This window comes from Arvicanthis niloticus, chromosome 11 (genome assembly GCF_011762505.2).
Source record: "Arvicanthis niloticus isolate mArvNil1 chromosome 11, mArvNil1.pat.X, whole genome shotgun sequence".
Classification (NCBI taxonomy): domain Eukaryota; kingdom Metazoa; phylum Chordata; class Mammalia; order Rodentia; family Muridae; genus Arvicanthis; species Arvicanthis niloticus.
In genome coordinates this window covers 77,396,580-77,424,207 of record NC_047668.1, presented here as the reverse complement: position 1 = coordinate 77,424,207, position 27,628 = coordinate 77,396,580, and the positions used below count along the sequence as shown (strand labels likewise).

General features: G+C 39.1%; 1 protein-coding gene across 1 annotated transcript in view; it reads right to left on the bottom strand.

Annotated features, from left to right (window-relative positions):
• Fshr (follicle stimulating hormone receptor) overlaps positions 1-27,628 on the bottom strand; it is a 184,097-nt gene that overhangs the window by 28,086 nt on the left and 128,383 nt on the right. The window contains exons 3-4 of the mRNA XM_034514244.2: positions 21,475-21,549; positions 19,079-19,153 (exon numbers count right to left, since the gene is read on the bottom strand). Coding sequence (XP_034370135.1) covers positions 19,079-19,153; positions 21,475-21,549 — 150 coding nt within the window. The remainder of the gene's footprint in view (positions 1-19,078; positions 19,154-21,474; positions 21,550-27,628) is intronic.

Genomic DNA, 27,628 nt, shown 5'->3' with positions numbered 1-27,628 from the left:
CCAGGTTGATTGCATGATATTTTTCAAACATTTCTAGTTTCTGTCACCAGGAATAGATCAAAATTCTAATTTGGTTGATTTGATTGTCAGGTATCACTGCTGTTTGGGGGTAATTAGTCTTAAACAGAGGCAGGGAGGTCAGGAGGCCAGAAATCACAGGAACCTGCATGTGAACTCTGGCATGAACTGGATACAAGCCAGTTTATTGCTCCAGGCCAGAAAGTGTGTGGACTATGGGCAGCATGGTAGGCATTCTATTAAAGATGTCTTTGCCACTTCACCTTCTCTTGGGCCAACTTTTACTCAAGCTGTTGCTATGGCAATAGGCTGTTGTTAGATTTAATGTGGCAGATGCTCACCTTAGCTGTATGTAGTGGCTTTCTTTTTTTTTTTTTTTTTTTTGTCTTGGACTTCTCGGCCAATTTATAATAGGCATGTATAGAATCTTGTCAAGCCATTCTGAGGCCTTGACAAATCCAGAAATGCTTGGGACATAACACTGCAGAGGAGAATTCCTGGTAGGTCTGGAATGCTCCTCTTTGGTTTTATGAACAACTCTAAATATATTTTACATTATATCTTACATGTATCTTACATGGCTGAGCTCTAAATATCTGGCTGTATACTATAACATGTAGGTTTGAACACAGTGGGTTAATAAAGCATTCTTGTAGAAAATGATGCTTTTTTCCCTCTTTTTCTTTTATAGCACTTGATCTTTACCATAGGGGCTCATATATACTACACAAGTGTCCTACCACTTAGTTATACCCTGAACAGTTTTTCACTTTCTGTTTTGAGGCAGTGTCACTCTAAGTTGCTTAGGCTGACTTTGAACTTGTGTCATAGTCCTGAAAGGACTTGAAACTGTCATTCTCTACCTTAAGCCTCTGAGTAGATTGGACTATAGAGCTGTACCACTAGTCGTGGCCATGATAATTCAAGTTGATTCGAAGTTTCCACTTTCCTCATTCTTTTCTTTTTAAATCATTCATTTCCTTTCTCTGGTTTGTATGTTTACATAAAGCAATCACATGTAAGCTCTTGCTCAGGCATTTTGGAGACCCTAGGCCAAGGCAGACTCCAACTTGCCTTCTTTCTCAACAAAACTTTCAGAAAGTATTATCTGCAATACTTTTTCATTGCCTCTTATCTCATTTATATGGTTCAATTGCTCTAATGTGATTAGTCAACCTACATATCTTCATTCAAAACTACCATATATTTCAAATTCACCAGCCTACCAAGTGTGAAATCTAGTGAACAGGAACTTTCCAGAGCATGCCCCGCTCCTTGCCAATCTCTCTCTTTTGTTTCTGTTATGCCACACTCATTTGCGTTCCTTTTCTTGAACACTTTCATATGCCTTGTTTTTCTCCCTTCTCCTGTTAGTCTCCCTATTAGTTTCTTCAGTAGTTCCTGCCAAGTAGATTTTGTTTCTTGTGGCTTTCTGATTGTGATTATTGTGAGTTCTGGGTTCATACCTGTAGTCTGACCTCTCTAGTCTGCCAGGAATGAGATCTTACTCCTTACATCCCCCTGAATGGTCCATTGTTATAGCTGAATTTGTCCCCTGACAGTTACCTCCATCAAACATTTCCCCCATGATTCTTTTCCAAGAAGTACATTGGCATCTATCAGTCATTAAATGGTAAAAATTGGCTGCTTCCTCCTTATTGTCCAATAGCCACCCCATTTCAAAACCTTCTTAGATTTTTAATTGCAATTTCATGATGGGTAAGGAAGGCATTCTTCTCAGAATTACCTAAGACATGCTTAGTCTTGTTAATGAAATAAAAGGGGAGGGGGGCAGGCAAAGAGCCTCTGGGGCTGCTTGTCAAGAATCTGACATTGGCCAAGGGCAAGGAAGTAATTTCAGGTAGGAATCTAAATCTTAGGCTAGAACATAGAAGTAATTTTAGGCAGGAATCTAAATATTAGGCTAGAACAAAGAAGTAATGTCAGACAGGAATCTAAATTTTAAGCTAGAATAAGGAAGTAGGCTTCAGATATGAAAATGATTTTGGACTATGATAGTGAAGTAATTATCCTGATAAGCCCTTAGAAACAGTGATCACAGGAGTGTTCACGTAATTGGGTTTAATGTCTTGCCTTTTCTTTGACTATTTGTGTTTATTATCTTGCTTGTTCCTTGACTATTGTATAGCATCTATTGTATTGCAACCCTCAACCTAGAACTGACCTTAATACATGCATGTAATTAAACTGATATAAAAGCAAAAAGGAGGAGGGGGTGGGATAGGGGGTTCTAGGGAGGGGAAATGGGGAAAGGGGATGACATCTGAAATATGACTAAATAAATATCCAATAAAAATTAAAAACAATAAAACAAAACAAAAAAATGTTATCTTGATTTTGAGCAATTTTGTCCACCTCCATTGACAACATTCTAAAACAGTTGCTACTTTCTCCTGGCTTCATTAAACCGTTTCCTTCCGTCTCACACTTTATCTTCTTCCTTTCCAATCCATTCTCTCTGCAGCATGCAGCACATTCTTCTAAGACACATAAACTAGATTGCTTTGTGCCCTCGCTGTGAAAGCCTTATTATTTCCCATAAGACCCAGAGTGGAATTTATATTCTGTATTACGAACACTTCTGTCTGCCTCATGTTCCATCAATGGATTTCAACCCCAGTGTCTCCTTCTCTTTGCTCTTCCCTACCTTGAGTTATCTGCATATGCTTCCTTAGGAGGGCTCTTACCTATTTTTTTTTTTTTTAACCAGGCCAATTGAAACTTCAGAATTCAGTTTCAAATGGAATTTCTTCAGAGAGAAGACCTGTCTACAAATATAAATTGGGGCCCTTAACAACTTACATACATGAACAATGCTTCCCTTATAAGTCATAGGCTGTTAAGTGAAAATCTCAGGGCCAGGTAAATGATACAATATTAAAGATTATTGGTCATAGAAGCCTCAGAGGTCCCCAAAATAACACATGCTATTCCTGTTGCTTTTTGTTGCCCACCATAATTATATGGTGAAATCCTATCACTAAAGAAAGCACACATTTCATTTTCATGGCGGGTTATAGAGAAATCCAGCCCTTGCCTTGAAAACTTCCTCCTGCTGGCTAGCTTTCACAGATCTGGGTAATGCTGTATGTGTATACCACCGGTGAAGAAAATCTTACAATAGTATCTCTGCACATTCATGTGCCAGACAAGATGTTCTTACTCATGCAATAGTGACAGCAAGTTTATGGGGATAGGCAATTTGCTTTTAGATTGAATTTGAGGTTTGCTTCACAGGGAGGGATTTAGGTATAGTATTGTAACGTGGACAAAATCCCACATCTCAGGGGGTCATAGGCCCTAGAAAGGAAACTACTGTTGTTATTTTGTTAAAGGACATGCTAATAAACTGCCTTCCAGATATTTATACATATACCCCTATATTAGTGTGGCTGTCAACCTTGGTTAGAAAAACTTCTCTCTGCATTGGTAAGCAGTTAATGCAGAGACTCAGATCTGGTCAAAGAACAGAACATAAGTGACTGTTTTGTGCTCAGTTCTAAATGGTACATCAGTATCAACTTCACTTCTATCAAGGCTTAGGGAACATGGAAGAAGGAGATGAAGGAATGTAAGACATGAAGGAGTGTGTGAAATGATGTCTTCTGGATGTTACATGCATGGCACACCTGTGAACTGACTGTAGAACAAAGGTGCTCAACATTCCAATAGGCAATACCACAGGAGATTTACTGCATTACTAATTTAAGTGTCACATGAAAGGGTGAGATGGGGGCTGGAGAGATGGCTCAGTGGTTAAGAGCACTGACTGCTCTTTCAGAGGTTCTGAGTTCAATTCTTAGCAACCACATGGTGGCTCACAACCATCTGTAATGGGATCTGATGCCCTCTTCTGGTGTGTCTGAAGACAGCTACAGTGTACTCATATACATAATTAAATAAATCATTAAAAAAAGAAAGGGTAAGATGGATGTGCAGGGGTATCTGGGGGTTGTGAGAGGGGGAATTTGTGGTGCATATGAGCAAGATTAATTGGTTATATGTGTGGAATTATCAAAAATAAGCAAAAGATATGCTATTAAAGTAAAAAGAAAAAACAAATTAGATCTCCCAATTTATTCCCAGGACAATTGCATCTTATCTAACACTTTTTATTTTTAATAGTTCATCAAAATTTCAAGCAGGGCCTAGAAAGACAGCTCAGTGGTTAAGACTACTGGCTACTCTTATAGAGGACCTGGGTCTGAGTCCCAGTACCACATAGCTACTCATAAGGGTCTGAAACACCACTTCCTGGTAATTTGAGGCCACTTCTGGCCTCTGTAGGCCCAAGGCATATATGTGGTATACACACACACACACACACACACACACACACACACACGTAAAATACTCATACACATTAATATAAAATAAAATTTAAAAAATTTCAAAGCATATATTATTCAACTACAATGTGAATGGCATAAAGGCAGATCTGTGTTTGTCCCGAACACTTAACATTTCTACACTTGTTGGAACATAGACTATGCTTGATCCTTGCCAAGCTTTCTTTCTTTGTTCGTTTTAGACACAGGGATTCACTATGCAGTCCTCATTGTCCTGGAACTCACCCTGTAGACCAGGCTGGCTTTGAACTCTTAGAGATCTCCCTGCCTTTGCCTCTTGAGTACTGGGATTAAAGGCATGGGTTACCACCAATCTTTTAGGGAGGTAATGTGCTTTGAGCTGTTAGTGCCTGAGAAACTACGTAGTACCTGCATCCACAGCATAAAACTGATTTGACATGCTATTAGCAATTACAAATGATTATGAGTTTTTTGTCATTGAAGAAGTGAGAAAACATGCTTTTCCAATGAGGGCAACATAGGAGCACACCATTTAGCTAATGTCAACAGAATGAGCTTCCATGCCCCTTTTACAGAGAATCTATAGACATCCACAGAAACACATTGAAAACTTTGGTCTTTATAAAAAAGTAAATGCATGGTGAAAATGGCTAAAATTATTCCAGTAGTGTTGATTTGAAGACGCTTAAAAAGATCTGGTGGCCATCTAACAGGATGGAGTATTGGTTATAACTCTGTAGCTAAGATTCTCTGTAACCCCAAGATAAGGCCAGAAATGGGGTTCTGATGAACACTTAGTTTTCAATTCATTTTTTCCCCTCTGATCAATAAACTCACGTCTGAAGGAGTCTAGAATTGAGTAATAAGCTAGGAGCTCTGTATCTCAATGGGCTTGACTTGGTCAAATGATTGTTTGTTGCAAAATTATTTTGATCCAGTCAATTGTGCTTTATCTTCTGGAACAGTTAAAGGCCTAAGGGTAAAATGTCAACAAATTTAAATTCTGCAAATGGGGCTTTCACAGAAAAGTAACTGGCTCTGAGCTCCCCACTCCCATAGCCAGTTTCACTTCCTGAGCTAGTGTTAGTGCCTTTCTATCTTGATTGCCCTAAATTTTTAGGTTGCAATAATAAAAATGTCTCTTTTTTCAGAATAAACTTAGTAGGGTTCTGCATTTGATGGAAGTCATCCACACTTCCACTACTACAGGTCAATGTACTTCTGCCTTTCACAAAAAGATCATCCTGGGACTCTAAACCCCTTGCATTTTTGCTTGGTACATTAATCTGCTCTAATCTCCCTGGCGGGTGCACACACTTCTTGCTACTGATCCTGTGTTGTGGGTTCTCAAATAAAAGACACACACACACACACACACACACACACACACACACACACACAACCTTATTTTTAATATGCTCTAAGCAGTTCAATGACTGGGTCACTCCCAACCTTCCACGTTGCTAATGCCTCCCCTCCGATATTCCTGAACTATTACTAAAATCTATAGTCTATCTCTGCTACCCCAGACCCAATCAGGGAGGGTCCCCTTGGGACCATTCTTCCCCAGCTCTTACATGACTGTTACTCTGTCTTTTACAGTTTTCCTGCCTGATCCTCCTGCTTCCCTGGCATGGCAATACTAAATCCTCCTTCTTCCCATGGTTCTCTTGTCCTGGAAATCTAAAGTTCTGACTCTGTCTACATGCCCAGCCATTGGCCATAGGTAACTTTATTCAACAATCAAAGCCAAATGGAGCAAGGACTCTCAGTGTTTTACAGGCAGATGTGCAGGTTCCTGTGTAATTTTGGGAGCCAAGTTAACACAAATAGCATTAAAACCAATCCACAGCATATCATCATGGATACTTTCATCTGTCTCCAATAGCACTCATGGATTCCTGTTTCTTTATTTTCCCTTAAATTAATGGAGTCTATTTGTCCTGTACTTGTATAAGTATCATCCTCCCAATAAAGTTTCATTATGCTCCAGAGAGTAAGCCAGAGACAATGTCTAGGCTTTAGGTAGTTTGAAGGTGAAGCAAATTAAGATTCACACAGGTAGAGCATTCAAGGAATGGAATAGTGCTGAACTATATGCTATTGATCACTGTGAGACTATGTAAACCAGCTCTCTGCCAGCTTAGGACATGAGGAAGAAATGGAGTTCAGGCTACGGATAGAAGGTTTTATCCAGTGCTTTAGGGAATTTGATTTAGGGAGGGAGGGGATGCTACCATATGTTTTACAACTACTAATTTGAACTTGGAAATAAATGTTAGCAAGTGAGAGAGCTTGCAGATATGGAGTGTGCAAACAAGGACCAAGTGTATCTAAAAAGAAGCCATTACTTATGGAGGTTACTGATGTTATGCTGAGTTTTGCTTTAACTACAAATCTTTATTAGCCGGGGAATTTGTGTATCAGTAGTCAATATGAGAAAAGATTTCGATGTATGCTTTCTGAATCACTGTAAAAAGATTTGTCTGGATTCAGTATCACAGAATCTTAGTGTTAGATGGAAGAACGTATAAGATTCTTTAGTACAATGAATAGGACCCTAGACTCAAGGATAGTGACCATAGCTAGGTAGATTTCCAAGTAATGGATTGACTTTCAGAATCCTAGTTTCTGTCAGTAAAGTGACTGTGTATAAAAAAATTTGTAGGAGATAGCCAGAGAATCTCATTTCCTGCCATCTTATTTTTTTACCTTCAAAACAGGGACCATCTAATTTCCATATTCAATTCAAACATTAATCTCCATGGAAACAAGGCTCTGCTGTAAACACAAGGGATTTGATTAGTCCAAGGGTAGTACTTCCAAGAGTTTAGCCCTATGTGGCTAGATGCTGTCTGACCCAGTGCCTCCATAGAGCAGTGAGCTTCTGCTTTGGATAAGGGCATGTAGCATTGTCTCAAAGGAACTGACTGGTCCCAGAGGATCTGGGTAGATGTATTGGCTTAGTTTCAGGAGTTAGCTGATTTCCTTCCTTTATCTAGGGGAAGGGTATTGCCTTGTAAGTAAGCTTCTTCTGTTTTCCCAGCACTGGTTATTCTGCGGTCAGGTGCTTACCTTCTGTTCTAATTGTCACACTAAGACTCTTATTTCTCTCATTCCTGAACTGCGTTTTCCTAACTCTGTGAGGGGTGATAACATGCTATTTCCTTGACCTCTGTGACATCCAAGTAGCTGGGCACTCCAAAGTTTCCCAAATCCCTCTTTTCCTCTCTTTCTACTGTCTTCTGCTTCCTTCTGTTATACCTCCCTCAGTTGTTCTCCTGCCTTCCTGATTCTCTTTAGTCTCTGAATCGTGGCTTTTCAAAAATCAGTATCATACTATCAACTTAGAATTTCGACATGTGTGCTGGATATTTTTTTTCAATTGACAAAAACTAGAATCACCAGACAAGAGAGACTCTCAACTGAGAAATTGGCTCCATCAGATTGGCCTGTGGGTAAGTCTGCAGGGCTTTTTCTTGATTAATAATTGGTGTGGGCAGGCCCAGGCCACTGTGACTGGTGACACTCCTGGGAAGGTGGTTCTGGGATGTAAAAGCAAGGAAGCTGAGCATGAGCCCAGTAAACAAGCTAGTAAGTAATCCTTTTCCATAATCTCTGCTTCAATGTCCCCTTCTATGTTCCTATTCAGTTCCTGTCCTGAATTCCCTCAAGAATGGAGTGTGATGTGGGAGTGTAAATCAAACAAGCCCATTTGGTCTGAGGTTATTTTGGTCAGTGTTTTGTCATTCCCATAGAAAGTAACTAAAAACATATCATAGAATACTATAGAATTGACAAAATTAGAGATGACTTATGTGACTTAACTCATTTTAAGAGCCAAGTGACTCAAGTGTGACTTTTTCTGTGGTGACAAATGGCCACTGGAAGCCAAATTATAAAGCAGATACTTTCAAATTAGATACGTTTTTTAAATTTCCTTAAGGGCAAATGATATTTTACCAATGACAAATGCAACAACATTTGAAAACAGTCTATGATACATGGGGAGCTATTGGGGAGGGAAAACCATGGATGTATATATGTAAATGTTTATTTTACCACTGAAAATGAGGTATGTCAGTATAAGTGAAATGTCTTATATTACATATTTTAAAAATAAAAAAATGTACCTTTTCTAGACAATTTAAGTTTTTTTTTCCATGTAATTTTGGATGTTTTCATTATAAACCTAAAAATGAAACATCTCTCAGGTAGTTTGACAGAACACCTGACCGACCTTAGGGAAGAAAATTTACTAGCTGAATTTTGCAGAAAATACTTGTATAAAAGAGGTATAAGATAGAATACTGAGTATCATAATCCAAGAGCTATAATCCCAGAGTTCTTCTATTGAATCTGCTTGTTTTAATAGTTTCTTTTTGTTTTTGGAAGTCATTTAAATCCTATGATCAGTAGATTGCCTTGATGTTGAATTCAACATTAGAAAAATGACAAATCGTATTTCATGGCACTAATTTCTCTTCAGGATTATAGGTTGTGAGTCAAAACCAAGCAAACCAAACTCATTTGTTCTATTTTTTTCCACATATAACACTATATAAGGGAAGATAAAAGTATAGAAATTCATTAATTATTTGTCTTTATTTCAACCCTCATTAGCTTTGTCTCTATTTCTAAAGCACATGATATTGTAGTTGCATGGATATCTACTTTATAAAGAAATAAACTTATTTTGGAACATATCTATAATGGGGGTTAGGTGTAGGGTATTGATTTGGAAAAAGGAACCTGTGATTCTGAAAGGTAGCCAAGTGGAAATGGCAGTAGATTTGCGCTGTGATGTTCTGGAAAGGAGGTATAGATTCATAATAATAACGGTCAACATTTATTGAACACTTCCTATGAGTCAGGTACCACATCAAGCACTTACCATTGATTATTTTATTTATTCCTCCCTATTACCTTAGGAGACAGACTGAGAGAGGTCCAGGAACTTTCTCAAAGCCACATAAGGAAACACTGAACTGGAGGTTGGACCAGGTCTTTCTGAATTCAAACTAATCTTGCATGTCTATGATTGGTCCAGTGACTGAGTCTTATTATAAGAGCTGCTCACCAGAAGAAAAGACTGTGTTGCTGAGGTCTGAGTTTCCTAGCCCTGGCAAAGCACTCACACATGGAAGGCTATCCTGGTGCAAAAGATGGAGATGTGATCTCTAAGATGGCTTCCAATTTAGAAACGGTGGAAAACAAAACTGCTTTGTTTAAAAATGAAAGGCTACAATAGTGATAAAACCAGGGAATGCTGGGTTAGCAGAGTGGAGCAATTCTTCCTGCAGGGATCTCAGAGCTCTTACCATTTCCTAGAAGTGTCTCTGACCAGGAAAACATGTGCTAGCACTCTTTCTCTAAACCTTAGGCTCCTTTGTTTTCTGGAGTTGTGTGTGCCTTACTTAACTTTGGAGGCCCTAGAAGAAAGTAAGGCATCTATACTAATTTCTTTAAGTACAGATCAGTGGCTGAATATACCATTACTATGAGGGTATAGCTGATAAATCTCCCTTAATGTAAAGCATGCATCAGTTAGTTTGTTCCTTGACTGTGATGTAAATCAGAACTTGATATTACAGAAAAGTAGAACTGCATTTATGAGATGGCAGACTTTCAGGTGAAGTTTGAGTGGAAACCAGCATTTGCAGTGTGTGGTGGCTCCTCTAGACTGTGACAAGGACAGATAAGACAGTAACTTTCTGCAAACTCACCTACAGCTGTGGAGACTATGAGACTTAGGGGGAAGGAGTCCCACTCCTACCTCAGCAACCTATCTGTGACAGTCTTGATCCGGGTAAAAGAAAAGAAATCACAGGGAACTGAGCCAGTTCTCCTGAGGAGAAATCCCTGACAAATGGACCTACTTATAATGCAATAATAATAATAATAATAATAATTTTTAAAATAATTTTTATAATTTTAATAATAATAATAATAATAATAATAATAATAATAATAATAATAAATAAATGAAGCTGGTGATGGGCTCCCTGTGGCTCTTGCTATTGATGTCACATGCTCACCATGTAGAGCATGCTACAGGGTTTCATTATGGATAGGACAGATCTTGGGGCAATCAGAGATGAGAGACAGAGCTTCTCTGACACAAGGGATGGTATATTTTAGGTTCTGGAAGGATCTCTCTTATACACTGACCATGAGAAATGAGGCAAGAATGGAATTTTTGATAAGTCTTTTGAGAAGCACTTCTGAAAGCAGCTTTTTTGAATTTCTCCTTCTTGACAGCCCATCCTGGCTGGTGGTTCTATTTAGGCTGAAAAGGGGAATTTAAGAATTTAAGAAGATCATGTGGAAAATTTTACACACTATAGGGACTTGGAGTTATGCAAGAAGCTGTCTGTGGTGGCATTGGTCAAGATGCTACTGGGAGTGGAGGGAGTGAAATCCTAGAATATGGCTATGTAAGTCACAGCCCTGAAAGGGCCCTTGAAGAAAAAAATGCATACAAGTTATAATATATTGTTATTTTTGTAGCACCTATAACATATACTACTTTAGAATTCCTATTTTTATAGTTAAATTGGGGAAAGACGTAGCAATGCATAGCTCAGCTTCTAAACTTGAACCAGGAATAATTGTTAGAACATGCCTGCTATCTTAGTCTGTGTTATGCCCAAGTGCAAATGTCTCACTTTCCTTAAAGTGATTGACCCAGACACACAACCTGTGAAGAAGGTAGTATTATCAGTCACATTTTACAGTTAAAAAAACAGCTGAGGGGCTTCAAGGTAATTCTTCTGATGGAAAGTGGAAGACATGATATCAAAAGCCAGGCTTTCGGCTTGCACCTTCTTAATTATATTCTTCTCAGCACACTTCCTTGTCTACATAGGAACTCTCAAAACCTAAAGAGCATCCTGATTAGATTCACAGCTAATGCTGTTGCCAAGCATCCACGTTTGGAGACTTTCTTCTATGCTGATGTAAGGGGAACTTTAATCAAACTACCAATTTGTGGCAAGCAGTTACTTTTACATCACATTTGGGAGCCGCAAAAAAGTTAATATTTTAAGCAGTTTGCACATCCTTTCTCACAACTCATTTCTAAGATAAATTATTTAGAAAGCTATTTCTCAGGTACACTTCAGCTTTGCTTGGGTGGATGATCACAAATTTCAAACAGTAAACACATAATTGATGTGTCAATGTATTCTGAACACTGGAGAGGTTTACATGGGTTCACTCTCTATCGAGAATACACATCTTTGATTGGAAGATGGACTGGGTGAGAGCCATACATTGATGGCTTTTGTTCTTCATTCTATCCCTCATATAATCTCTTGAGTTTCAAAATGCTTCTTGCTGTTTTTGAAGAACCAAGAACAAGACAAACTGTGTAAACAAAATGCCCACTTCAGAATTTGCAATGTGATACATGTTTAATATAATTTCCCTGAGCCTCCTGCCCCAAATATTTTTGACATTGTTCAATTTAATCACTGTCTCAGAACCTCCTGCTTCAATCTATAAGATATCTGTCTGGAAATAGTTAATAGTGCTTTTGTAAGCAGCGAGTGCACGGTGAAAAGGCTTCCAGAAGTCTGACTCCTGTAACCCACATTGGTGACCCTTTGACTTCCCAGTGCTGCCCTTCATGTGCCACCTTCCCTTCATGACCTTTGGCTGGAGATGACACAGCAATAGTTCTTTCCCATTTTCTATTTTCTCCTTTTAATGTGCATGTGTGTTCAGTGTACCTGCTTATGTGTTTGTGTGTTCAGGCAGATGAGCACATGTGAGCTCATGCACATGTGGATATGCAGAATCCTGGGGCTAATGTGGGGAATCTTACTCAGTTGATTCCTCTAAGGTGGGGCCTCTCTCTTACACAGACCTACAGTTTTGTGATATGGCTAGTTTTGTCAGTCAGCCTGCTCTGGGGATGGTGTGTCTTCACTTTCTGTGGCTGAATTTCTCACTGAGTCACTGTGCCTTCCTGCTATTCACGTGATGTGATGGTTAGCTTTAACTGTCAATTTGACACCACTTGGAATAATCTGGAAAGTGAATTTTAATGAGGGATTGTCTATATTGATTTGGCCTCTGTAGCATGTCTCTGGGTGATTGCTTTAATTTAGGCAGTTGATGTGGAAGTCCCAACGCAGTGTTCAGGAGCACTGTTCCCTAGGTGATGAATCCTGAGCTGCATAACACGGGATACATCAAGCTGAATACAAGCAAACAAGTGAGCATGCATGAGTTCTTTTATTTCTGCTCTTGCCTGGATGTGATGTCAGAAGCTGTTTTAGAAGTTTCAGCCTTGACTTCCCTACTATCATGGGCTGTAACTGGAATCATGAGCTGTGATGAACCTCGTTTCCTGTGAGGTACTTTCATGTGAGTATTTTATCACAGTAACAGAAAGGGAACCACAGGGTTCTGAAGATCTAAACACTGGTCCTCTTGCTTGTGTTGCAAGTACTTTAATCACTGAGCCCTTTCCTCTGCCCCTTCTCTTCATCTTTCATGAGACCCAGTGAGCCTACTGTTTTCATAAGTAAGGCCAGGGCTGCAACCTGGTTCTTGGACTCTTCTGTTGGGGATGAATCTGATGAGTGGATCTGTGTGGTCTGGTCCTTGCCAGGGAGATGTTGATGGATGGACCTTTTGACGAGGTTGCCAAGATGCCTCTCTTACAGGCCCACCAATGTTCTGCTCTCTACCCACATCTCCATACCCCAACTAGATGAGGGAAGAGCTCATCTTCTTCTAAACTAGGCATTATTTGTGGGTTGATCACCGTGAGTGAGCTTGTTATTAAGCCACAGTGGAACATTTACACAATGTCTGTTGAAGAGGAAAAGATCTCTTCAGAGCATTTGTTACTTTGAGTGTAACTTGCTATAGGGTTTTCTACAATCCAATTACCACCATCACACCAAACTGTTGCTCACTAGTCTTGAAGAGCTGGCTGTTTCCTACTCTATTAGGGCTAAACTTTTCAGCCTTGGGTTCTTCTCCAATTTTACTTACCCACAAATACCAAAATCTAGCCACACCACTTGATTATGTTGTGGTCTTCTTTTCCCTGGGGTTCAGTTTTTTCTTATCTGTGAGCCTTTCACTTGCTAGTTTTTTCACAAGGACCTTTCTTTCTCTCCTTCTTCTTCTGTCTTTCTAAATCATGTGATTGTCCCACTCCAATGTGTTATTCCATGACTTTTCTGGTTTAGGGCACTGGCTCAATCCTCTCATGATGACCAGTACCATAAGCTCTACAGATATTATTATGTTCAAGAGTATAGTTTTTCTTTGAAGAAAGAGTGACCTACAGATATCTCCTAGATTCAATATAGAACTGTCTACTTTATGCTTTCTTAGTCAGCCTTTCTCCGATACTACTTTCATATATATTCATTCATTCTGTGGAATATATATTTGATAGCACCATCATTGCCTGATATAATTCAACATCCTCCCAATTGGAATGTGAGCTCTGTGAAGGCAAAGGCTCCATTTGCCTTGTCATATTTGGTATGCATAAGAAAGCCTTGTATACAGTATGTCCTTGTTTATTTTTTAATGAATTATTGAATGAGTTCTTACTGACTGGACAATTCATAATCCAAATGATGAGCAAATGCAGAGGAACCATGAATATGGGAGCCACAGTTTCTAAAATTTATCTTTGTGGCTTTTTTCCCAGCCACCACAGAGAATTACATGAATGAGAACCAAAAGTACAAGAGTGACCCATTTTACAGGAACAATGCATATTCCTGTAAGAAAAGCCCTATAGCCAGGACAGGGGATAAAACAGCTTCAACTGCTAAGGGGAGTGTCTGTAAGAAAACTCTTAGAAGGGTTCTCAGCTGTAGAAAACCTTATGCAATAGCCTGGCAGCCTTATGCAATAGCCTTTTAGAAGAAGAAGTCTAATGTCTTACATTTGAGTGGAAGATGGTTGTCAGTTGTGGTTTGGGGACAGAACACACAGCAGTGTGACAAGCTTACTAAATGGAATTGTAGTTTATTGAGTAGCAAAGACCACCACCCAGCTGCCTGTGAATTACAGTGACAAGATGCAAATGGAAGAGAATATTGTAGAGACTGTATTTACAGATCAATAAATAATCGTTCATTCTTTAAAGGTCAGCTCCAGGAAGGCAAAGCAGAAAAAAGGAAAGAAAAGAAAGAAAGAAAGAAAGAAAGAAAGAAAGAAAGAAAGCCTGCCTGACTGCAAATAAAATATTGACTTAAAAATCATTTAGATGAAAAAAAATCATTTAGATGAACTCTTGGGTGCATATTCTTCTGGTTAAAGAGCTTTTCTTTATTTATAAGCTTTTTTTCTTAACTACTTCAGGTTCCTCTGTGAAGCATGAAGACGCCGATGAAGAGTGTTGATTTTTAGTTGTTCTGAATTCTGTGCTATCAAATAAACGGCATGGAATGGAATCAACACAGAGCGCTTCCGAACAACATGTTTAAGTGTGTGTGTGCAGCAATTAGGATGCTTGAGTCAAATGGAGTCTCATCCCCGCCCCCTGGTAATTTTCTGCTTTTGGCTGAACAGATGCTAAATATTTATCCTGGCTTAGGAAGTCAAAAACCAAAACGGCAACAATGTTAAAAACAAACAAACAAACACACAAACACACACACACACACACACACACACACACACAGTAGCTCAATCCTATGCATCACTACTGAGTCCTCATCCATTTTGTGCTTTTCCTTTGTCTTGAAGCAAGTTTCCATCATCCCCCAAAATGTGCAAAATTCTTGTCTCCATCATGACTTGGCTGCTGGATCACAAAGCAGATTTATGGCTGCTGCCATGATAGGAATAAGCATGAAAGGAGGTGTACTAGGTACTAATCTCTGTCTCGCCCCTGCTCATCGCTTCAAGTCTTCCTTGTGACTATTTGAGGAGAGAAAATATTTAGGAGAAAATTAGCTTTGGTGAGGTGATAAGACTGGGGCCCCCACCCTATTGGATTAGTCTCTATAAAAAGCAACATCAGAGGCTTAATCTTACTCATTCTTGCTTTTTTAAAAATGCATGTACACCCTCCCTGACATCTGAGGATGAAAAGAAAGAGGCCATCAACAAGTCAAGATGAGACCTGGGAGAGTGGCATAATCTTTCATTGTCTTAATTTTGGACTTTGAAGCCTCCATAATTGAAATAAACTGTTGTTTAAGTAGCCCTATCTTGTGTACTTTAGTATGCTTGCCAGATCTGACTAATGCAGAATGGAAGTTTAACTGGACATTGTTTCCCTGAAAGAACCTTTTAGATGAGAGATCCCACTGTGCATTTGTGTAATCTGTCTTAGTGACCTGGAAAATATTTCAAAAGAGAAGCTGTCTGAGCCATGGTCAAGTGTATTGCTGGTTGAAGGTTAGAGGGCAGAGTTGTTTAAACCTCCAAAGGTTATCATTTGTGAATTGCATGCTGAAGTGGTATGCATATATTGGGAAGGTTTAGTTTTGCTAGAGCCCAAAGGCTTAAGATATACAATTCCTATTTCAAATTCTTTACAGAAAGGGTAGTGACAGGACTTCATTTGTAATAAAATTCTATATGGTATAGAATTAAGTATGCACTGAATGCTTTCCCCAAATTTATGTTGAAACCCTACAGAACAGTGTGATGACATAAAATCACGTGTAGAAATGGGATATTTTCATTTCTCCCTTTACATACAATATTTCTAAAAGGTCATGTGAAGACACAGTAGAAAGAACATACCAGGAAGAGGACCCTCTCAAAGGACTGACCACTTTGCACTTGGTGTTAGATTTCAGACCTCTGGACAATCGAGAAACATTGACTTATGATTAAGCTACCCAGCTTATAGTATTCTGTTATAGCAGTATCAGCTGATCAAGACGATAATATTTTGATGTGGGTTTTTTTTGGGGGGGGAGGGATCTTTTGACAATAATGTAATCTTTCCAGATTTCTTACTAGATATCTTGTTTCCTGGAAAACATGTTTAAAATATACTGAGGAATAATCTCCCTAAGTACAATGTGGCTGGAGCCAGCTACTGCTATCTGTCTGTCAACAGCCACAGGAAACAGATAGGATCAATATAGAACCCATTTTAACATAGGAATTTGAGCAAATTCCCAGGTTTTGTGTCCATGAAGCCAGTCTTCCCCTGATAATGACTCAAGAGGATGGATCACATCAAAGTGACAAAGGTCATGAAGAAGATACTGGGCTTGAGGACAAATGACACAGGTTTTAGCTCCTCTGAGGTCAAAGGTTGAGCTTTGTCTCTTTTCTATTCTACTAATGGTCACCTATCCCATTCTCTTGCTGTGTGGTGAATTCCATATCCACATCCTCCAAGTTCCTCCTTTGTTGAGGGTGCCCATAATGAAGAATGAATGGTGATAGCCATGATGCATGGGCCAATACCAGTCCAATTCTAGTTATTATTATTATTATTATTATTATTATTATTATTATTATTGTACTTAGGTTTGATCTAAGACCTTACACATGATAGGCAAGCATTCTACAATGGAGCTATATCCCCAGCACCAGAGTCAAATTTTTGATGGTTCCTCTTAGTCCTCATTTATCTGATATGTTGTGCTCTTTTTGAACAGGGTATGAAATATGTAAATAAAGTTTCCCCCATGAGTCTATCTTCTGAAGTAGAGCTTGGACTAGAAGTAGCTCGCCACTGGATCTATGCAAGGAATTCCTTTGACTTCCAAGAATTCCTTTTTTCTGCTACAGAAGAGTCTATGGCCCCATGTTCTGCTCAGATATCTTCTAAAAGGTAGGAGGCAGGAAGAAAGAAGGAAGAGCAAAAGCAACCAACTATGTAACTGCATATGGTGGGTGCCCATGAAACTGTCTTGTCTAGAACATGGCTTTAGAAAAAAACCATCCTTTTCTCTTCTCTACCCCAACCCTGGGATTCTTGTCAGGGATAAGGCATAGAAGGTTAAATGGATTCTCATTTGCTGAATCTTACTCCTTGCTTCCCACTTAGTATCCTCTTACCATACTTACTAACTCTAGTTAGTGTGGACCAAAATTTAGGGCCACAAAATGATGTTATTAATAGCTAATATTTACTGAATATTTAAGTGATATGTGTGATAGGGCCAAGGTTCTTCCATCTTGTTCCTGATGCAGCCATTTAAGATCTGACACAGAGCTGATCCCCAAATACCTTATACTCCTTCCTGTGGGAAAGTGAGAAAATTGCTTAGCTCTGTCTTAGGGACTTGAGGTCAAGTTGACCTAGCTAACTGCTGCTTGACGCTTCTGATAAACTTTTTGCTTCTTTTTCTTTCCCTTGGAACTTGCAAGAAGGTTATGGCTTTGCCTTTAAATGCTCCCAGCAGAAAGCAGTCAGGTCTACTCTGTGAAAACTGTTTCTCTTCAGCCAGTCAACCGATGGCCTTATAAAGAATCTAATATTTAGACTCTGATTTTGTCATTGGCGTCCTTGCCCCATGACAAAAGGCACAGTGAAAACTTTTATATACTTGGATTGAACACAAAGGTGTCCTTCCTCACTCCCATTTTCCTTTCCTGTGTCATAGCTCTATATCATGACTATAGCTGCTAATGTCAAGAACTGATACCCATTTCTCTACTTCTTGAATTCAGATTGGTTCTGTGAATTTCTGTATCTAATAAAATGCAACAGAAGAGATGATGTGTTATTCAGGGTATATGCTGAAGAAGCTTGTGCTTCAAATATCTCTCTTGGAACTCTGAGATATGAGTGCATATAAGCCTACCATAGCATGGTGGAGATGATCACCTCCATTCATTCCTACTGGGACCATTGAGAGCTGAGTCATTCCTACTGGGACCATTGAGAATGCCCCACCCCAGATGGCTTGCTGACTTGTTAGAGATGCATGAGTATGTTTAGCTGATGTCAGGCAAACCAGGTCCTAGTCAAAAGATCTACTTGGATGAACAACTGAGGCAGGTAAAAAGTGATAGATGGTTATTGCTTTAAGCCTCTAGGCAGCATCTTTACATTAACAACCTATATGCATTATTATTTACATTCTTTTAACAAAGAAACAAACTATGGGGTGTTAAGTCCTTGCCTCTAACAAACAGCTAGTAAATGGACCCAGAAAGTTTAACTCCAGGGTCTAGATCCTTTTCTGCTACTTTGTAAGATCTCATCATAACATTCAAGTATCTGTCAAACCCTCAGCTAAAGTAAGTCATTTGAGTGTAGGAAACTGTTTTTGCTGATGGGGATAGGCCATAAGATGGAGTTTAGACATCAGAAATCTCTCTGCTGATAAAATGTCATTACAGTTATTGACCAAAATGTACAAAACAAAGCACTGCAATCTATCTGAGAAAACTGCTTATATGCAAAACAAGTGAGACAAACAGTATCTTTGAAGTCAAGGTTGCAAGATGAAAGATAGCTGAAAATTTGATTGCATCTCAGTAACCCTAAATTATGATTGAGATCTGTAGATGGTCTGCATGACAATCCTGTAAATGTGAAAGATATCCTTCACTTGAAAATAAAAACAAAATGCTGTTATGTTAGTGGACTTTGCTTCTTAAACAAAGCTAAACTTACTTCCAACTATCTTCCCGCCTTTGGTTTGGTCACTCTTGCCCATCTTTGATGAAAAAGCAATTATTCCTCATAGTAGCAACTGGAGATTTTTACTAAAATAAGAATGTACAATTTAGTAACAGAAGGAGTGCTGTAATGTATGAGATCTTACAGATATCGGAGACTGGGAAGATTCTGGAAGGCCTCAGGGTTGATGTACAGCAGATTGTTGGCCTTTTCAATCCTACTGTAAAAGAGGAAGGTGTTTGTAAGTGACTTGAATGGCAAGGAGTGTCATTTATTTTTATGTTATGCAGAGTACATCAGCAAATAATTAATCAAATCATCCATCCATCTATGCATACATCACCCATCCATTTATCCACGCATGCATCCATCCATCCACGAATGCATCCATGCGTCCATCCATGCATCCATTCATCCACAAATGCATCCATGCATCCATCCATGCATCATTTCAGCAAATGCAGTACCACTTATTATAGAAATCTGTGCAAACTGAGCATCAACTTTGCTGATGTAACACTTAGCACTTGGTTCCTGTCCTCTAGTCCATTTTTAAGCATGGGAAAAACTGAGGACTTTAATAGTAACAATGTCCCAGAAACAAGGTGAACTAAGAAGGGGGAAATGACACTAACATGGCGAACTAAAATAGGGAATGATATGCAGACAAGAAAAGAACATTCTGATGAGAGAGAAAGGGTGAAAAGAATATGAGAGAGGGAGGGAAGGGATATAGGTGATGCAGCAAAAAGGACTAGAATAACAGAAATAAATTGGCAAAGAAACAAAACCTGGTAGTCTGGGAGAAAAGCAACTAACTTCTGTCTCTGACTTAAAGTACCAAATTCCTATTGATTGAATCTGGCAGGAGGCCCTGTTTACCCCCTCCCTCATTTTGTAGACCCAGGTGGCTTCTCCCAGCAGATGGGAAATGGGGACTTTTGCCCAGAGGTTTTGACCCATGTTATGTCCTAATCAATAGTCTGAAAGTGAGCCTGCTCACATTTGGATTACCGCAGAGAACCTATCATTTTCTCATCTTACTGGATCAATGTGTATTTGCAGAGATACTCTTGTTAATTATTTCCTTCCTGTCTCATTAGCTTTTATGTTACAGTAACCTGTAGCTAACCAGAGCCAAGTACTAGGCAATTAATCATTTAAACACAGCCAGCGTTGCATAAGAATGAATTCCGACCCATGCCAGGAGATGCAAGAACTGTCCCATGAGCTTCACTGCCCCCTGGATAGGATCAAGGAGTGCATTACACTGTGCCTTTGGTTCATTTCTCTGAAATGCTTTGTTGACACTGAGGCCCCATCAGGTCTCTTTTTGTAACTAGGGCAAGATGAAGGCAGGTGAAGAGAGAATATAGGAACAGGACATTAGTGAAAACAAGGGAGTATGAGCAGGAGGAAGAATGAGTAGATAGAAATCAGCAGGTGCCATTTCTAAATAACTCCTTAATGTCTGTCTGTCTGTCTGTCTGTCTGTCTGTCTGTCTCTCTCTCTCACACACACACATATACACACAACTGTAAAACTGCTTTCTTTTAGAGACTCAAATGTATCAGCATAAAACATCTTCTAAGTTTTTCTATGGTGAATGATGAAATATTTCCTGTTATTTACTCAGTGTTTTCTAATCTTACTTGACCACAAATTTCCTTTTCTTTCTTTTTTATTGAACATCCAAAAATTTTCCTGGGTTTGTAGTAATAAATAGACTATATTTCAAAACTTTTTGAGCCAATAGACTTCAAAATCTCTATGGCTCTGACATCCTAATAATCTTTAAGTTGTCTTCTGGTAATTAGAGACAGGTGTGAAATAGAATTAGATCTATGTACTGCATACATATACAACTAGAATCTCAACAAGAGAACATAAGTTTGTCTACTGCACTAGTAGAGCAACCAAGGGCCATTGCAATGTAATTGGTTTATGCTGGTTGATACTAAATTTAACTGGTGTTTATTTTGTCTTTTATTCATCATAGCAACTCTATGAGTGTGGATTTTACTCTAGTTTTGCAGATGAGAAAATGAGGTCTTAGATGGTCACATGTTTTAGTTGAGCCCTCATGCTATATATATGCAGAAACAGTATCCAGATTCCACTGCACTGAGTGGAAACCATTTTGGCCTTTGTGATGTAACATTAAATGAGATGACAGGATGAAAGAGTTTTCCCACAGTCACAGGACAGGAGTTCTAGAGCCTGTGACCTAGAACAAGAAGAAAACCAACCGAGAGAGTCAGCAAACAGAACCAAGCTAATCTTGAGGCTGGTACCTGGAACTCTAGCCAGAGACAAATGACAGTCCCTTTTAGGCTGCCGCTGCTATTTCATAGTGATGATTTATGAATCTGAGAACAGAAGAGTCAAAGCAGACTGTCCCAGGAATGTAACAAACTTTAAGGCTCTTTTTAATATTCACGATCCTCTGCTACAGGAGCGCATGAGTACGTGAGTGCACATGTGTGCACACACACACATGTGCACACTTACATGCACACACACACTGGCATGTTGCTTACATTTCATGCAACTTGGGTAGGTTGGAGAACACATCTGCCTCTATTACCTCCAAGACGTCATTCTGAGAGATCTCTCTGCAGCAAAAGAAAGATAATTCAGGTTAGTTCACTTTTCCCCATAAACCTTATAAAGAACTCAATTAGAGTCTTGCTCTTAGGAGTATGATTTATAAGACACAAAACTACTTTCATTTCCTCAAGTCAGCTGTATCAATAAGTCTAAACTAATACACTTAATGCTAATGTTTACAGAACAGTGAGATAATAAATCCGGGGTAGTAGTTCATTTAGAGATTAGCTGTTCTTCAGCTGTAAAAACCAAAGCTGGAGGGAGACTTACTTAAACTTATTTAGAGTAATATACTAATGAAATCAAACTTAGTTTCTCAGAACAGGGGTCAGAGAACTTTCTCTGGTTCAGATAGTATCTATTGGCTTGGTGAATAATTAGTTATTTATTGTTTTTGTGGATTATTTAGTGATCTGTGTTGAAACTACTACAAACAATGAAGTTCCAATGAAACTATAGAAAATGAATTGTTTGCCAATAAAACTTTATTTATTTTTTTTAAAATGGGGCTGAATTTTGGTTCATGGGCTGTGGTTCATTAAACCTGTTCTTGACTCTGGATCCATGTTCTCTGTTAAACTATCTGTGGTGTTTAAGAGTGTAAATGTTCATTCTTGCTCCTTCTTCCCTCTCTAGAAATCCACCCTGGTCATTCTTGCTCCCTTTCTTAAAATTATTTTGAAATTTTTTGTTAGAATAAAACAATGGCATTTTCAAAATGTCAGCTTGAGGTATTTGTAACATTAGATCCGTATGATATATGATATCATATGATACACAAACACACACACACACACACACACACACATATCTGTATATATATGCATGTGTATCATTCTTTCCCTAGTCCCACCGCCCTTAGCTACCCCCACCTCCTTTCTCAGAGGTCTTTTTCCTCTGCCAAGTCAGACCACACTCTGTTTTCATGGCACATATATTCTGACACTCTCACCTGCTCCTCACTCCTGTTCCTTGTAGACATCTTCTCTCCTCTCATGGTTCCATTGGTCCTTTCATGTTCTATAAACACATACATATGCACACACACACACAGGCATGTACACACAAAAATTTAATCTATATACTACACATGAGAGAAAGCATATGATGCTTTTCCCCACCGAGTCTGGTTTATTTCATTAGACACAATGAACTTCAGTTCCTCTCCATTTTCTGGTGAATTCTATAATTTTACTTTTTATTACAACCTAGTAAAATTCCATTGAGTATATTTATTACATTATCTTTATCTGTCTGTCTATTGTTGGACTCTCAGCTGGTTTTTGACCTTGGTTGGCTGTTGTAATACTGCATCAATGAAGATGGACATATGCCTATCTCTGTTGAGTGCTGACGTAGGATCCTTCAGGTGTACTCCAGGAATAAGTGGCATCACTGGATCATACTGTATTTTTATTTTTAGTGTGGTTCCACTTTTAATTATTTTGAGAAACCTAAATACCAATTTCCATATGATGGCACCATTTTACATGATCCTTAATGATGTATAAGGTTTCTGTGCCTTTCACATCCTTGTCAGAATTTGTTAATTGTTCTTTGAGAGTAATGATTGGGACTGGAGTGAGATGGAATATTAAATTTCCATGATGGTTTAGGATTTTTGAATCGTTAAAAATATTAATTATTTGCACTTTTTTCTTTGAGAAGTATCTGGTTGATTAGTCCATTCATTGCCTGGAGGTTTGTTTCTGTTGTTCCTTTTTAGTTCTTTTAGGTTCTACATATTAAACTCATATCAGATGGACAGGTAGCAAAGATTTTCTCCCAGTCTACACTGTCTCTTTACTCTGGCTATTGTTTCTTTTGTTGTGAAGAAACTTACTAATTTTATAGCAATTCTTTTGGGAGTCAGTTTTGGGCATGGTTCTTATGCTATTGGAATCCTATATCTCAATGTGTTTTACCTATGTTTTACTGTAGCAGTTCCTAAGCTTTTGGTCTTCCATTCAGATTGCTGATGTTTTTGAATTGGTTGTTATGTGTGATGGCATGGATCTGGTTTCATTTTTGTAAACAATTATTTTAACAAATAAATGTGTATTAAAACCTATCCCCCATTCATGCTAGCGGTAAAGTAAAGCTTGCCTTTGGTACAAATGACAGGTTAGCGTAAAACCCTATGGTTCAGATCCTAGCTTTTCTTCCTCTGGAGAAATCTGAAGGATGTAGAGAATGAAGTCTGACATGAAGAAGCCACATCCTGTGAGGAGAAAGTGTTGCTTAATGTTTATGAAGTGTCTCCCAGATGAAGTGAGCTCATATTAGGCCACCTGGGAAAACTCATGCAGTTTTAATGTTTCAGTTGCCTGTTTCAGGAAACTTCACAGACAGCATGCATTCAAATAAGCTGAGGTAGAAGTGCTGTCTGCTGGCTTGGCCTGGGACTGAGAGGAAGAATTCTAAAATGGCTCTAGAGAACATCTGTAGGGTAGAGACTAGAGCAGTTGGCTAAAGGTAGCTGTCTCAGAGAGGGATGGAGACTTCAGGTTTGTGTAGACCTAGGGTGGCAGCGTCATTTGTCACAAGCTGATGAATGAGGGTCTGTAAGTGAAAAACTCTTACTTAACAATAGCCCAGAAGGTATGCATTTGAACTTGTAAAGGATTGAGTGCTGCAAGAAGGGAAGGAGTAGATAAGGCACAGAGTTGAAATCTAAGTGAGATGGACGAGAGACCATGTCCTCTGGCATCATTTCCAGCTTTGCAACCAGCTGAATATCATGCTTTTGCTGATATTCTAATTTCAGAACTTGTCTAATTAACCAAACTCATGTCTGAATATTTTAATGTTGTTTAAAAAAATACTCTGGAAATTATTAGCATAAGCTGGCTAAGAGACACTCCTGACTTAATTCTTTCAGTAAGTAATTTCTATGTCTTAGTGTCAACTTTAGAGACCAGAGAGTATTGGGACTGGTGAGTGTGTCTCTGGTCAGATGGGGTTGGGCAGAGAGGACAGAGTGCAATATTAGAGAGCTTAAGAAATTCCTAGGCCCCTTTCCAGTTCAATCCCCTTCTCTCCAGTTATTTCTGTGATAATTTACTGTATCTTTACTGTTTATGAAACATGCAGACATTCTTTCCCATTTGTCATTTTGGTTCCATATGCAGAACCATCTGTCACCATCAGTGGGTCTTGCCCACTTTCTTCTGCTTTTTCAGGCCATGGGACACTCTGATCCTTGGATTCTCCACTGTAAAATGAGGAGGTAGGCGAGATAATTTGATAATTCTTTTCCAGAACATGGCTTCCACAAGCACAGCTCTGCAGAAAGTTAATTTTTGGAGGCGAGGAAGCTTAATCATATCCTACTAAGCTCTCTCCAGTTACATCATCTCTTACTATGAATGTCACAGGAACTAAATTTCCAGCACATGTACCTTGAGACAGTAGAACCACATCTATCAGTGAGCATTTGATTTTGTATTATCTCCTTTCCTGCAGTTCATATGGCTGCAGCATTAGTGAGGCTTTTACCCCTTAGTCACAGGCATTTTGTTATTCTGTAAACCTGTGGTAACTCAACTAAAAATGAATAGTGTTAGCTTTTAGTAAATTTATATAAGCTGTGATAGTGGGAATGTTCATGACATTGTAATATTCAAGTACTAACCAGGCTCAATCTAAGATCAGGTAAGACTGAATACACACAGCCATAGATACACTAGTATCACTCTAGGATAGGTTAAATATTTATGCCGGATCTCTAACTACGTTCAAATGTTCAGTTACTCCCTTGCATTCTCTTTCGTAGAAGCCGAGAATGACTAAGTGGCCAAGAGCACTTGCTGCTCTTGCAGAGGACTGGAGTTTGATTCCCTGCATCCATTCCAGAAAGCACACACCTTCCTCTCACACTACAGTTCTTGGAGGTTTACTACTTTGTTCTAGCCTCTGCAAGACTTGTAATCCTATGCTCTTATTTAACTACAGACACACAGGCATACACAAGATTAAGAGTACTATAAATAAAAGTGAAATAAGTCTTTTTTTTTTTTTAAAAAATGTTTATACTAGGAACATTGAAACCTCCTTTTCCTTTAAAAGTACTAAACATGAACACCACTCTCTTGGGGAGAAGAACAGACATCTGAGGAATGCAGTGAGTTCTGTAATCTCTTCTCTAGAATTTGTCCTGCCTCTCCCATACCCATGCCACATGCAAGCATACTCCCCCTTTCTTTATATATCACTGTAGGACTGTGAAAGGATGATTTGGTCTCTGGTAGAGCACTGGTTTGAGATAGCCAGAGACCCAGCAGGTGTCCATTGCCTGGGTAGGGACAGTACAAATCTCACTATGCCCCCAGATTCCTAACTCCTGACATGTGATCTATGATCTCCATTTGATCTGGGCCTTGCAGTCACATAGGATGCAGCCCCTCCTAAAGAGCACAGGCAGAGGGTATGACTATAGGCTTCAGCCTCAAGAGATTTACATTCTAATGAGATACTTGAAGGCCAAAGGGCATAGCCAATTAAGCATTCTTCCCCAGACCCTCCCCCTTTCTTTCTCCCTATTTAACTCAGGTTTGCCCTGAGTTTCATGGGGGGGGGGGTTGGGGGGGGGCGAGTGCACACCCAGATTCAACCATCATCTGTCATGCCAATAAAGTCCTTTTGGGAACCCGTGGACATCCTCGTGTCTATTGTGGCCTGCCGTCATCTTACTGACATATCATGGGTTTTGTGCATAGACAGAACCTTTAATGTCATCCTACTTCTCAGTGAAATGATTTCTAATCTCTTATAGTCACCAGACTTTTTTATTCAGCTATGACTTTTCTGTCAATTCAAGAACTTCATTGTGTAAACATAGCATCCAGGACAATGGGAAGTATAGACAAAGGTATCCTGCTGCTTTAGAACAAGACAAACACAATCAAATTCTTCTTGTGTTTTGTGGATTAGTAAAACAACACCACAAACAAAACAAAACCTGAGACAAAGGCTTAAACCACAGATAAGACTTACAGTCATTTGCTAGGTTTGGTCAAGGTGCCAAACCAACAAAGGTACAAAGGAAAACCTTGAACAGATCTCCCCTCTGCTATAGTTCACCAGATGCCATACATAAGACCAAACTCTTCAGTCTCCTCTCTTCATTACTCACTAGTCATATACTGAGTGATAAATGTATAATGAATCACCACTAGATGCTCTATTGTAGAGGGAGATGAATAAGCTAGTTTCTAGAAACTCAGTGAGATCAGAGTGGGAGATTAGAGAATGAAATAATGATAATAACAAAGCAGTGGCACAACAGTAGTGTGGGATTGCTCCAACTACAGAAAGTTGGATGAGATTTTAAGGACCAGACAAGCTGAAGACACCCAAATTCAGGAGATCCTTCCTCAAGTCTCAGGAAATCATGACCACCCCAAAATCACAAGAAACCATACCTGAATGCAATCAGCAGAGGTTTATTGGGGAGAGTTGGCTAGCCAAGGTCAAAATTGCTTGTACACGCAGGAACAGAATTTTGACAAAAGGCCAGCAAGCTGAGGGTTCTTTTTTTTTTTTTTTTTTTTTTTTTTTTTTTTTTTTTTTTAATAGCATCGGGTAGGGAAAGGAAGGAATTTTTGCATGGTTACACATGATTGGTTGCATGTTGGGAGCCGACTTTTAGCAGAAAGCGGCTATCAGTTTTTCAGCCATCTTGAGCCATATACCCTGACATGAGACTTGGATTACAATAACCTACAACAGCTGAGCACACTCTAATAACATCTTGCTTTAGATACCCAGGTCTTTCCTTGGGTGTGTGAGATTAAAGGTGTGTGAGATTAAAGGTGTGTGAGATTAAAGGTGTGTGAGATTAAAGGTGTGTGACTTAAAGGTGTGACTTAGAGATCAGATTTAGAGACAAGACCTAAGGGCATGACTTAAAGGCATGACCTAAAGGCATGGCTTAGAAGTGAGACATATAAAAGGCAGAGACAGACAGAAGAAATTATTGAGTACAACTAGGAACTAGAAGTAGTATGACTAGGAAGAGAGACTGAAGAATAAAGGGGATTGAAACACACTCTGTCTGGTCTCCATTCTTCGAGTCCATCCTCA